We start from the raw sequence: 14,362 nt of genomic DNA, 5'->3' as shown, positions 1-14,362 counted from the left end.
TCTACACTTGGTGTTAACAAGAGTTCTCATTTAGGGGCTTCCCCGGTGGCCTAGGGGTTAAGTCTCAGCGTTATCACTGCTACAGCCTGAATTCAATACCCAGCCAGGGAGTGGAGCCACATAGGGTGCAGCAGACCTCTCCTGTCTCGCCCACTGCTCCCCTCAGCAGTGTATTTCAGTCAGTCTGCCTGTTCTGCTCCCCACTCGGTCTCTGGTGAATCCTCTCACCCCCCGCACCTCTGGCTTATACCCCAGATCTTCTATACACAAATAATTTTTTAAAGAGTTATTTATACCAAGAGCCATCATTTATTTATCAAGAGCTGGGCAAGGGTTAAGAGCTTTATAAGGATATTCTCATGTAATCCTTATAAACACTCTGTGAATTAAGTAACATAAGCTCTATCTTTAAGAGTGGAAAATGAAGCCGGAGGAGGCAACTGACTCACCCAACGAAACACGGCTAACAAGTGCTGAGGCCAGGATTCAAACCTTAATCCTCATCACTAATTATATTGTCGGCCTCCACCCCTGACTTATGCACACATAAGTCAAACAAGAATTTCTTTTTTTTTTTATACTTTTTTAAAGATTTATTTAATTTAATTTATTTATTTATACAAGCACTGGGTACAGTCAGAAGCACGGGAGGGTGAGAGAATTCACCAGAGCCAGAGCGGGGAGCAGAACAGGCAGAAGGACCAAAGTACACTGCTGAGGGGAGCAGCGGGCGGCAGGAGAGGTCTGCGCGCCACGTGGGACCTTCCTCCGGTGGCCGGGGAGCAGCCGGGGATCGAACCAGTGCTGCAGAGGCTGCGGGCAGCTTCACAACCCAGCGCTCAACCGCTGCGCCACCGGGGAGGCCCCAAACAAGAATTTCTATACCAAGTGATCCATCTACATCAGAAACAAAAGAATTGGAAGTCTACTTGGAAACAATCTCATGGAATTAAGTTTTAACACTTCTGGGGTAATGGAAAGTGGAGGAATGTGGGTTTCACAGGTGTATTTATCAAAATTTGTTTTGTTTCTTAATTCAAAAACATAAGCACCCCTGAAGCTGAAACAGATTTACACCTCCAGAAATCTTGGCCAAGAGTACTTTTGTTGATTTTTATTTTCTTTATACAAAGACGAACTTAGTAGAGTGTGAAGAGTGAGAAATGATTAAAAATATCTCCATTGAAGGGCAAGTTCAACATCTACTCCTATCTGTCTGGTAGATACTTTTACCACTACTGTCAGTGAACACAAGACACCAAGTGTTAGCCCTTATTCACCCTTTTTGTAAGACAGGAATATTAGCTTCAGCCCAACGACAAAAACAAAAGTGACAAGGACGTTCCAAGGAAACAAAGACAAGGAAAGCTGGCAGGCAACTCATACCTGAAAGAAAAGATTCAGCCTGGAGGCACGGCTGGCGATGGCTTCTGCAGCACCGGCATCCTGTGGGGTCCGTGCCCCATACTTGAACTTCAACATCTCCCCACTGGTGCTGAAGGGAGACAGGAGAAGGTCAAGTGTGTACTCCCAATTTGCCCAAGGAGGGTTTGAGCCGTCCTGATTGAGCCCCCAAGATTACCAGGGAGAGGGAGGTGAAAATCAGTCACCACATGGATTTTGGGAAGCTCAGGCTGGCAATGGGGATTAAAACCCAGATCTCAATTCACTATGATAGGTAATATACTTACCTGACATACTCTCACAAATTTATCATCTGTGGAGCCTCCCTATGGAGCAAGGGGTTAAGACACAACCTATGAAGCTGTCCGCAGCCACGGCAGCCTGAGTTCGATCCCCGGCCAGCCAGGGAGCAACCCCCATGGCGCAGCAGACCTCCCTTGACTTGCCTGTTCCTCCCCTCAGCAGTGTATTTCAGTCAGTCTGCCTGTTCTGTTCCCCGCTCTGTCTCTGGTGAATCCTCTCACCACCACCACCCCCCCACATCTCAGGCCTGTGCCCCAGCTCTTGTATGCATAAATAAATCTTTAAAAAGAATTTAAAAAATAAAAACAAATTTATCATCTGTGCCTCTGTCTCCCACACCCCCCACTTAGAATGTCAGCTTCACAAGAGCAGGGATTTTTGTCCTCACGACAGTGGGGACACATAACTTAGAACATACTGTTGCTAATACTTAATTATTGAAAGGACAATTCAAATAAGCAAATACATCGGGAAGTGATTTAAATGCTGTGGGGTGAAAAAATGAGCAAGAGGAGGCCAGTTGGGGCTGTGTGTGGCACAACTGTTTACCAGGTGGCAGAGCAGGCGGCACGGAGACAGCAGCCTCTGACCCGAGCAGCAGCCTGGCTGGCACCTGGGCACAGGCAGGCAGCCCGGCCAGGGGGAACCGCCAGGACGAGGTTCTGGAGCAGGGCCTGGCCGTCTCTTACAACAGCAGGGGGGTGGTGCGCTGGGGCAGAAGGCGCCCCTGGAAAGAGGGGGTGACGGGTGGGGCCAGGAGTGTGACGACACCCAAGTAAACTGCTGTGCGCCCACAGACAATGCCGGCTCCGCTAGACCCAACAACGCAGCACCGCGGCGAGGCAGGGCAGAACGCACGCAGGCCGCCCCGGCACCTGCGAGGAGCGACTCCCCGGGCACCCCCGGGCACCCCCGGCACCCCAGGGCAGGCCCGTCACGCCCGCGGAGGCCGCGCCCCGCCAGCCTGCAAGTGCCCGCGACGGGGGGGCTGGGCCGTCGCCCCATTCTCGCAGCGGGAGGGAAGGCCGCGGGGGTGGGGGGTGGGGGTCAAGGGGATGGGGCTGGGGGTGGGGCCAGACTCACGCTCAGCGGACCCCGCCGTCCGCGTTCCGCTCCGCCCTGGCTCCCGCCGCCGCGTTTGAACCCGTAATGGCGTGGGGCGGGGCCCAGCCGCCTCTGGGCTAATCAGCGTGCCGGTTCCTTGTGATGGACAGCAGCGTCTCGGGCCGGCCCCGCCCAGATCCCTAAATGGACGGCGGAAGTGAAAGGAAAAACCAATCAAATTGCTGCTCCCTTGACTGGCGGCCAATGAGAAAGGGGCAGGCGCACGCGGGGCGGGGCTGAGCCGGGAAGTTTGAAAGTGGCGGTTGAGCCGGGTGGGTGCCGGGACGGTCTGGCCGCATCCCCGGGGATGTCGCCGGGCGGTGTCCCCTCCTTTTGTGGCCGCCCGCGAGAAGCCCGGCAACCACGCCGGGAGTTTGAACTTCGACCGGGTCACTGCGTCTTCGGGCTGACGGTCCTGCCACGACTAGGTGAAGGTATTGACCCCGTCTGCAGGGACATTTTAGAATCAAAGACAAGAAATGTAAACAGGCGCTTCAGGGCCTCCCTGGCGGCGCAAGGGGGGAAATTGCAACCTATGAAGCTGTTCGCAGCCTCTGCAGCAACAGTTGGATCCCCGGCCTTGCAGGGGGCTACCCACAGGGCGCGGCAGACCTCTCCTGTCTCGCCCGCTGCTCCCCTCAGCAGTGTATTTCAGTCATTTGGCCTGTTCTGTACCCCATTCTGTCTCTGGTGAACCCTCTCACACACCCCCCCACATCTCAGGCCTGTACCCCAGTTCTTGTATGCATAAATAAATAAATCTTTAAAAAAATAAAAAAATAAACAGGCACAGGCACTTCACTACAAAGGAAATCCAGACGCCCCAGATGCCCACCCAGGTAGGAAAAGGTGCTCAATCTCATACATAATCATGAAATAAAAATAAAGCCCCAATGAGATACTGTAACAGGCACCCTGCCTAGTGGGGGCCAAAGGGAGGTTAACAGTGTTTCAAAGTAGCTACATGCATTCACACATAGCTGATGGGTACGTGAACTAGTACTGTTTCTTTGAAAAATATTTTGGCACTATTTGCTAAAATTGAAGATATGCACATTTCTATGACTCATGTGGACAAGAATGTACAAATACTATTGTGCAACATAATGGTTAAAAAAAAAAAAAACCCTGGCAGCAATCCAAATGTCTATCAGCAGTGGAAAGGATAACATTTTATATTGCAGTATCTTCATACAGTAATGAGAAGGAATATACTACAGCTGAATACAATGAAGTAATGAGTTTCAAAACAATGTTGAATGAAGGAGGTAAGACGATAGAATAAATATGTGTTTATATTTGTTAAATATTTATTTATTTGTTAAGTATTTGTTAAGTATTCATTTACTTATGCACACAAGAGCTGGGGTGTAAGCCATAGGTGCGGGAGGGTGAGAGGATTCACCAGAGAAAGAATGGGGAGCAGAACAAGCAGATCTACTGGGGAGCAGCAGGCGAGACAGGCGAGGTCTGCCGTGCCATGTGGGTTTCTCCCTGGCCAGGGATCAAACTCAGGCTGCAGTGGCTGGGATAGCTTGATAGCACTGTCTTTAACCCCTACGCCACCAGGAAGGCCCAATATCAAAATATTTAAAGGAGAAAACAGACCTTTCTGTACTCTTCTAGAAGAGTACAGAGATAGAACTGGCGATGTGTTATCACATATATACATCAATCGGTACAAAACCAGGTACATTTACTATACTTTTTTCTCCAAATACAACTTTCCCTTTGTCCCTGAGACCATAATGATAGCTATATTTTATCACGTCCCCCCCTCCTTGTCATTTTCTCATTTAATTTTTCCTACAATCTTGGAAGAAAGGAGTTTTGACAGATTGGAAAGATAAAGCTGAGAAAGGTGGAGTGACTAATCTTGGGTCATTCCCCTTTAGGTGATGGAGTGTGGCTTGGAACTTTTGGGCTTTCTGATTTCAAGTTCTTTTCTCTCCCCAGAGCCTGCTTCTCAGAAGACAATAGAAATGCTCCCAGCCTCAGCTGATGTCATGTTGCAGGGATCCACCCAGTCCAGAAAAAATGTTTGAAAATAAGGAAGACTTCTAAGGACATGTGAGAGGGTTACCAGGTGTGAGGAGGGCATAAGGAAGAGAGATGTAAAATAAGTCAGAGCCTGCTGTTGACCTGATTTAAGGACCTTCAGAAAGGTGTGACTATGGATATAGTCAATGCTCCTGTTGATTTTTCTAGTCCAGCCAGTGCCATTCATTAGCTTCCAGGTATCAGAAATAGAAGTCTTCCCCAGAATCTTGGGACATGTCCATTCCAAATAACAGCACTGTTTTTGTACCGCCTGGGCCTGCCTAGATAGTCCTCTCATTCCCGGTCAGAACCATCACTGGCCTCTGCAAAATAATCCTTTGTGAAACAAGACAGGAAATAAACAATAAAAATTAAATGGCTGGAGACACACAAAGCAAAAACCACATTAACTCCTCTAATTTGCTTTCAGAAGTAGTTGCTGCACAGAAATTATATGGGGAAAGAGAACAAGAAGGGACCAACAGTGGCTGGGCCAGTAGGGAAAAGATCAGACACTGTCAAATAGAATGAGCTATCATGAAAACAAGACTAACAGGAAACCTAGACCTTGTGTTTGTTCTTGCACAAAATGAAACAGTGACCAGCCTACGCTGCACATGAATTCATGCTGATGATAGTGAGGGGATGCTGGGAAGACATCCTAGCTGTGAGTCATAATGAAGGCCATGATGATGTTCTTGCATTCAATCATTTGTTCAAAAAACATTTATTGTGCCAAGGACTGGGAGTACCAAAATGAACAAGACACCATTCTTGTCTGTTCCTGCAAAGCTAAATATGGTGGGGAAAGAGGGCTGTAAACAAACAATTATGGGGCACTGTGATAAGCTCTTGTAGCAGTAGAAACCACTAGGACAGTGGCAAGCAGGGAAGGCTCAGGCAGGCGGTATCTGACAGCAAATATACTAAACATGAAAACAGAAGAAATGAAATTGCGCTCAGCGCATTCAACAGGGAGTTAACACAAGCAGAGAGGCACTAAGGCACCCAGAAGAGATAGAAGGCATGGCTGCAATACTCCAGCTAGACTTAGGGGAATGTTAAGAATTGTGCAGACCACCCCTCCCTACCCCCCACAAGGACAGAAAAAGAATGTGAGAGGCTAACCTCATTCTAGATATAAAGAGACAAAGTTATGCTGGTGCCTTTGGCAGGAAAAAGTTGTGCAAGCTGATTTAGCAGGAGATAACTTCTAAATAATGAAAATAACTGAAATGACTTCTAAATAATGAAAACACAGTTAGCCGAGTGCTTTCTAAGAATAAGCCATAACTCAGGTTTGGCCTATTTTCACCAAGATGTGTTCCCACTGCTGGTATGAGAGACACTTTCAGGTCACACACAAATGTCACTTATTTTATAAATTGTGTGTTTTATCATGAGTTAGGGAAGATTACAGCTGGTCCATCAAACCACAGATTTCATAAGTGATTTCCCTTGGGATGAGGCTAAAGGAAGTTTTTTTAAATTTTTTTTTATTTTTTACATCATTGTTCATTTTTAAACATTTGCTTCCCCCCACCCCTCAGGTGGAGTCGCCATAGAGTTTCCTTCCCCAATGCACCCGTGCACCATCACCTCAGTCCCCTGTGCTCCTCCCTCCCTCCCTGTGATCCCTCTCCCTCTTCCTTCCCTGCAGAATGTCTCTGATTTATAATTGTCTGTTTTTGGTTTGTTGTGATTTGTACTGTTATTCTTTTTTTACACTGATGTCTTATTTGGTTCCCCTATATTCCTGCTATAAGTGAAACTATCCGATATTTTTCTTTTTCCTTCTGGCTTATTTCACTGAGCATAATTCCTTCTAGCTCCATCCATGTTGCTGCAAATGGCATGAGTTTATCTTTCTTGATTGCTGAATATTATTCCATTGTGTATATGTGCCCCATCTTCTTGATCCAGTCATCTATTTTTGGGCATTTGGGTTGTTTCCAGGTTTTACCTATTGTAAATAGTGCTGCAATAAACATAGGGGTACAGGTGCTCTTTTGAATCAACGTTTTTGTGTCCTTGGGGTGGATCCCTAGGAGTGTGAATTGCCGGGTCATATGGTAGCTCCATTTTTAGTAGACTGAGGAACCTCCAGACGGCTTTCCATAGCGGTTGGACCAGTTTGCACTCCGACCAGCAGTGTAGGAGAGTTCCTTTTTCACCACATCCTCGCCAACATTTGTTGTTGCTAGTTTTTTTGATATGTGCCATTCTTACTGGTGTAAGGTGGTATCTCAATGTGGTTTTGATTATAAAGATGTGGTTTTGATTCTCTGATTATAAGGGATGTTGAACATTTTTTCATATGCCTGTTGGCTGTTCTCATTTCTAAGAAGAAAATGAGTCAATAAAGAAAATGTTGACTCAACACTAGAGTGAGTGGTATAAGGACATAGCTTTAAAAAGTCTTGAAATTTGAGAAATCCACCATTTAACCTCTTTGAGTCTAAATATACGCCTAGTTATTGTAATATTTAAGAGCTAAGAGATGTGAAAATGCTTCCTAAAATCCAAAGCCCGCAACTCACAGACTGGTAGAAAACATTTGTAAATTACATACCTCATAAGGGACTAGTATTCAGACAGTATAGAGAATTCACACAACTTAACCAAAAAAGTAAAAGAGACAAATAACCCAATTTAAACATAGACAAGATATTTAAATCAGAAATAGGCAGCCAATAAACCAAATAAAAGATATAATCATTTGTCATTAGGAATCAAAAACACAATGAGGGGGCCTCCTCAGCAGTGTATTTCAGTAGATCTGCCTGTTCTTCTCCCCACTCAGTCTCTAGAGAATCCTCTCACCCCTCCTCCCGCCGCACCTCTGGCCTGTACCCCAGCTCTTGTATGCATAAATAAAAAAATCTTTAAAAGAAAAACCACACACAATGAGATACTACTTCATTTGCACTAGGATTGCTCTAATCAAAAAAGACAGATAATAATGAGTGTTGGCGTGTGAAAAAAAGTGAACCCTCCAGCGTTGCCTGTGGGAAAATGATAGTCACTCTGTGGTGGCCAATAGCTTTGAGTTCCTGGATTCTGTAGGCCTCCTCTTCCTCCTCCTCCTCCTTCTGTAACAGGGTGGTCCCCAGGGAAAGGGGAGGTCCCAGGATCCTTATCCCACCCAAAGAAAGGGAAGCTGGGCAGGGAGGAGAAACTGGAGAAGACTAGAAGCCTGGAAGAGGATCGGGAACAAAACCCGGAGGAGGCACATGGAGCAGAGACATGTGAAGAAGCTGCACTTGCTTCTCAGCTTTGGACTTGTGCCAGGGGGATGTGGAAGGAGACACTTGAAAGAGACAGAGATGGGGGTGAGAGACCCTGGGAAGGCTGACAATGGCAGCCTTTGTCTTGACTTGGGTTTTGATTTTGCTTTTTTCCTTCCAGACTTGCCTGGCCCTTCTGCCCCTTTCCTGTGGGTCCCACAAGAAGGGGCCTTAGACTTGTGGCAAGCTTTAGGCCAACACGGTTTGGCTGGGCATTTACCCATGAGGGGATGGGTAATTTGGGGGTGCTTAGTTAGAAACTATTTTGAACTCTATTCTTTCTCTTCCCTATTGCACACTAATTGGATTAAAGTTCCTTTTTACTGAAGGTCTTACCCACTAGAGTATGTTTTATCTTGACGTGGTAGAAGGCAGAGCCCATTTAGAACAGGCAGGGGGCCTGGGTTGCCCCTCCTTCTGTCCACTAACTTTTCTCCTCCTCCCTTTCATTTGTCACTCCTCCCTCTCTCTCTGACCCTCCTAACTTCCTCTTATAAGGATGCTTGTACTTACATTGGGTCCATCCCAACTAAGTTCCCCATCTTCAGACCCTGAATTTAATTACATCTGCAAAGTCCTTTTTGCCATGTAAGCTAACCTTTTCACAGGTTCTGAGGATAAGGGTATAGACATCTTTGGGGAGAGGGAGAGAGAGGGGAATTGGTGGACAAACTCCAGTTTGTTTGAAGAAGAGTTAGTGCAGGCAAGAATAGCAGAAGATAAGGTCAAAGATACTCCTTTTTAATAACTACAAATGGATTCATTAAAGAGAATTGTCTTTGCAGTTTTATTCTTCAGGGCTAACTGGGTTGGCCTTTTCCACAATAAATAATATCGGGTTGCATTTTTCTACTCCTCCTGTTGTCAGACTGTCTTTGTGATGTTCTCCTTATTTCTCAACTTCTAATAAAGTCAAAACACTCGGAAAAACTGCAGTATAAATTACTTTAGCTTTTCATATGTGGGCGCTGAGAGAGGCTGTCCAGTTCCCAAAAAGCAAACCTATCAGAGAAGACTTTGGGAAGAAAAGAAACATAAAACATGGGGGCTTGGGAGGAGGAGATAAGAACAGGTTCTGTTCCAGATCTTCAGAAAAGCCCAAGCTCTTTACTTAGGAGGCTGTAAGTCAGGGAAGATGCTGTCCAGCCTTAAACAGGCCCTTGATGTATTTACTAATTATAATAAAATACACATCTCATAAAACTTACCATCTTTTATATTTTTTTTCCATTTTAAATTTTACTCCAAGTTGATTATTTACCAAGTAGATTCACCCCTTCCCCCCAGCCTTTCTATATCCTTTGATCCTTAACTTCAGAAACCTCATTTTTCACATGGTCAAATCATCTGCCTTGTAAATGTCCAACATTTGTCTTTATCTTTCTGACTCACTTTCCACCACACAATTCCTTTGAACTCCTTCCATTTTACTGCAAAGGGCACCACTTTATCCTTCCTGTGGTGTGGTGTGATATATCTACACTTTCATGGTGTGACCAGATTACATCTTCTTGATCCAGTCTTCTCTGTGGTGGCACTTAAGTTGCTTCAATATCCTAGCTATTGTAACCCGTGCTGCAATAAACATTGCAGAGCATACAGTTTTTGAGTTGATGGTTTCACACTCTTTGGCTGGACACCCAGAGATGGTTAGACATATATAGTATTTTCATTTGGGTTTTTTAAAAAAAAGATTTATTTATTTATGCATACAAGAGCTAGGGTACAGGCCAGAGATGTGGGGGGTGAGAGGATTCACCAGAGACAGAGCAGGGAACAGAACAGGCAGATTGACCAAAGTACACTGCTGAGGGGAGCAACAGGTAAGACAGGAGAGGTCTGCTGCACCATGTAGGCTTCTCCCTGGCCAGCCCGGGATTGAACTCATGCTGCAGAGGCTGCAGACAGCTTCATAGGTTGCATCTTAACCCTTTGCGCCACCAGGGAGTCCCCCATTTTTTGTTTTTTTTAAGATATATTTATGCATACAAGAGCTGGGGTACAGGTCAGAGGGGCAGGGAAATGAGAGGATTCACCAGAGACAGAATGGGGAACAGAACAGGCAGACTGACTGAAATACACTGCTGAGGGGAGCAGCGGGCGTGACAGGAGAGGTCTGCTGCACCATGTGGGTATCTCCCTGGCAGGTGGGGAATCGACCACGTGCTGCAGAAGCTGCGGACAGCTTCACAGCATGGCGCTCAATCCGCTGCGCCACGGGGGAGGTCCCATTTTTGGTTTTTAAGGTAAATACAGATTGTTTTCTGTAATGGTTGTACCAGCTTATACTCCCACCAGCAGTGTAATAGGTTCCTCTTTCTCTGCATCTTCTCCAGTTTTTGTGGTTGGATTTTTTTTCTTTTTAATTATGTGCCATTTTCACAGGTGTAGTTGATCTACCACTGTTGATTTCACCTTTGTCATTATCTTGGCATTTTTCAGTGTACAGTTCAGTGGCATTAAGGACGTTCATATTCTTGTGCAACTATCACCACCATTTATCTCCATAACTCTTTTCAAAACCAAACTTTTTACATATGACACAGTATCGCCCCACCCCCACTCCTTCCAACTCCGAACTCGTTTCACTCAGCATAACAGCTTCATCATGTGTTCATGCAGTCGCATATATCAGAAGTTCACACCTTCTCACAACTCTGGAATATACCGTCCGATGGATACAACACGTCATCTGCTCATCTGTTGATTGACACTTGGGATGCTTCCACCTTTTTGTTATAATGAATAATGCTCTTAGGCGTGTTAGGGTACCTGTGTCTGTTTGAGTCTCTGCTTTCAATGCTTTGGGGTGTGCCCAAGGAGGGGAATTGCTGGGTCATCTGATTAACTCTTCATTCAACCTCTTAAAGAAGTGCTTCCCACGCAGTTACACCATTTCACACTCCCACCAGCAATGCCTCAGGGCTCCAATTTCTCTCCCTCTTCACCAACACTTATTATTTTCTATGTCATTTTTCTAATTTTTTTTTTATAAAGGTCATCAGAAGGTTTTGAAGTGGTAGATCTCATGCCTATGTATTTTTCTTTTCCTTGTTGAGCAACAGACATTTTCCATATGAAATAGGGGCATTTCTCCAGGGCGCACTCATCCCACACTGTCTAATGAACACCTATACTTCACTTCCCATAACAGCCTCTAGGTTCCTGCCTGCAACTTGCTTCCACGACTTCCTTGTCTCTAAAGCACCTAAGGTCCCTGGGCTTCCTTTGGGTTTTGCCTCCCCGAGGCCGAAGCGCTATCTAGTGGCCCAAGGGAGTAACTGCAGCGGCAGCCCCCGTTGGCACTGGTGCCTCTTCTAACACACAGTCCTCGATTCTATTCTCCATAACTGATGATGCCCATCTGGTGGTACCATGAAAGGCGAAATCTAACTCCAGAAAGGAATATTTTTATAAATAGTATATAGAGGGGGTTCCAAAAATGACAATGTCTTCTCCAGTATCCTCTTTATTGCCCTCCCCTTTCCTAAAATAGGAATAGTAGCAATGCAGCTGACATTTTAAATGCAACTGGTTTATTAAACCATCTGTACCAAGAAGAAACAATTTCCTTTTCTTCCTTCTCTTCCTTCAAGCACTCTCTATCGCATGTCCCTTTTCCACCCTTTGAAGAAATCCCTAGCAAAGCCCAGAGCCTTCAGATTTCTTAGTTTTCACCGAGTCCCTGTAGCACCATCTGATACTCCACTTCCCCCACACGCCTCCCTGGTCTAAGCCGGGATTTGGAGTGGGGACAGTGATCTGCTTTTTCGTGCTGTTCCTCCACATCCGTCCTTTAAAGCTCCTTTGTTGCTGGAGCAGAGAGTAAAAATTAGGGGAAAGACCCCCACCCTACACGATTTTCTGATATAAGGAATGGGCTCCTACCTGCACTTTTCCCATCACCTCAGCTCGTATCCCTGCTGCTTTTCCAAGGTGTCCTCTTAATTCAGGTGTCCCCCCTAGGGAATCCAGGCCCCCCTTCCTTCCCTCTCTCTGCCCCTGCACCTTTATTTATTTATTTTTTAAAAACATTTTCTCTTTTTTTTAAGATATATTTATTTATTTATACAAGCACTGGGTACAATCAGAAGCGCGGGAGGGTGAGAGAATTCACCAGAGCCAGAGGGGGAGCAGAGCAGGCAGAAGGACCGAAGTACACTGCTGAGGGGAGCAGCGGGCGGCAGGAGAGGTCTGCGCGCCATGTGGGACCCTCCACTGGTGGCCAGGGAGCAGCCGGGGATCGAACCCGCGCTGCAGAGGCTGCGGGCAGCTTCACCATCCAGCGCTCAACCGCTGCGCCACCAGGGAGGCCCCCCCCCTGCGCCTTTAAACCCTAAGAACCTCTATCCCCTTTTTCTCTCCCTTTCCTTAGGGACCACAAAAATTAAAAAAGGAACAAGCAGCACCTTAGAAATGGTGACCATGTATAATTAGATAATACTCTAATCTAAAAAATCCAAGAGAATCAACTCAGAAACTATTAGAATCAACAGAGTTCCAAACAATAGCCCCGTATAAGACGAATGTACAGAAAATCAATTGCTTTCTTTATTAAACCAGCAACAACCATTGAGCTAATAATGTTAAGGAGAAATTGTTCCATTCCAGTAACAACAGTATATTAGTTTCCTAGAAATAAACATCACAAGAGCAGAGGCCACATAAAGAAAAGCTTAAAGCTTAGCTACAGATATAAAACCCAGACTTGAGGAAAATGGAGATGCGTGGCTTGTTCCTAAATAGGAAACATCAGCCTTGTAAGAATTCCTCTTCTGCCCAAATTAACATGAAAATGAAAAGGAGGATAAAAAAATTGTAGCCTGTCCATGCAATGGGTTCTACTCTACAATAAGAAAGAATAAAGGACTAATAACCAACAACATAACAACATGGGAAAATCTCAAAACCACCATGCTGAGTACAAGAAGCCCCACATAAAAGAACATACTGTGTGATTGAATTTATATAAAATTCTAGAAAAGGGAAAAATGGATAGAAACCGGAGGCGGGGAGGGGAGAGTTATTAAGGACTTTTTGGAGGCTGATGAGAATCTTCTATCTGGTGGTTTACAGGATGTATGCCTTTATCATGATCCATCTAAATGTATGCCTAAAATGTTGGCTTTATTGTATGTAAGTTATACCTTCATAAAGTTGAAAAACAAAATGCAACTCTAGTTAAAATGCAATTCATATCCCCTCACCCACCCTGGTCACCTGAGAAGCAGATACCTCCAGTTCTCCCTGAGCACAGGAACCTTCCATCCCTAAGAGAGAGTCTCACTCTAGAATAGGCAAGGGACAGAGGTAATCCCCTATAAAAGCCTGGGGGGCTAGAATTAAGGACAAGAACCAGCTAACAAAAGATTGGTTCCTTCATATAGATAAGGAGGGCCCCACATGTTTTCTTCTCTCTTTGGAAAGTGGGGTCCATGAGACTCTTCTTGCTTGTTTATCCAATTTTGAGTCCTGACCTCCTCCAGAGTCATCCTGTTACAAAAGGCAATTTGGAAAATGCCTCCAACTCCTTAGCAAGCTCCTAGATATACCCCAAGAGCCCAAGAATGTATTCATCCAGGGCATAAGATCAAGGACCACCTAGAAACCGAAATAAATTCTAGAACTTCAGAGGGGAAATGTACAGGCATTGGATTTCTGATTTTGTAAATTCCCACAAGTTGCTGCTATTTAGAATGAAACACTAGAAGAGAGAACAATGGAGCGACACATTAACATCACTTTGTGTTCACTGCAGAGGAAAGTAAGCCAGCACCTTAACGCGATCAATTTTCCGGGCATAAAGATTTTCCACAACCATTAAGACATTTCTCTTTCAATTGGTGTGCTTGGTGACACAGTTTTAGAATTGAAATTTCTCTTGAAGGGGTGGTGTGGTCGAAGATGATCACTCTTCCGAACTCCATTGCTCTCTGCTCCCCATTAGCACGGTCTAAAAAGCAGACTTTTTGAACATAAAGCCTTTCTGCCTGCAAGAATATTGTCCCTGCTCACTTTCCTTTGCCAAGTAAAAAACTGTTTTCCGGAACAGAAAGGTCATATGTCTGAGATTCTCTACCAGATTGTCATTCAGTGTAGCTAAGATTCTTCAAAGAACAAGAAATCATTCAGCTTTGAGATTTGTTGGAAATATTCACGGCAGCTAATCGATGACAAAAGTAGTGTTACCATAATTTCAGGTTTTCAGGTCTAGTTACCCAGCC

At 45.3% G+C, this 14,362-nt stretch overlaps 1 protein-coding gene across 7 annotated transcripts in view; it reads right to left on the bottom strand.

Moving 5' to 3' along the window:
• The window catches only part of CIT (citron rho-interacting serine/threonine kinase), a 150,717-nt gene extending 147,863 nt beyond the window's left edge, over positions 1–2,854 (bottom strand). For 5 of the 7 annotated variants that reach the window (XM_037511065.2, XM_037511066.2, XM_037511068.2 and 2 more), the window contains exons 1-2: positions 2,791–2,848; positions 1,387–1,495 (exon numbers count right to left, since the gene is read on the bottom strand). In XM_037511065.2, the coding sequence (XP_037366962.1) occupies positions 1,387–1,482 (96 nt within the window). In that variant the 5' untranslated portion in view covers positions 1,483–1,495; positions 2,791–2,848. Of the gene's footprint in view, positions 1–1,386; positions 1,496–2,256; positions 2,515–2,790 lie in introns of those variants that run through there. The other 2 variants (XM_037511067.2, XM_037511075.2) reach the window with 2 other exon arrangements.
• Positions 2,855–14,362: the final 11,508 nt, after the last annotated feature.

This window comes from Talpa occidentalis, unplaced genomic scaffold (assembly GCF_014898055.3).
Source record: "Talpa occidentalis isolate TD23 unplaced genomic scaffold, MPIMG_talOcc4v2.1 talOcc4.14, whole genome shotgun sequence".
Taxonomy (NCBI): Eukaryota; Metazoa; Chordata; class Mammalia; order Eulipotyphla; family Talpidae; genus Talpa; species Talpa occidentalis.
This window is presented reverse-complemented; position numbering and strand designations above follow the sequence as displayed.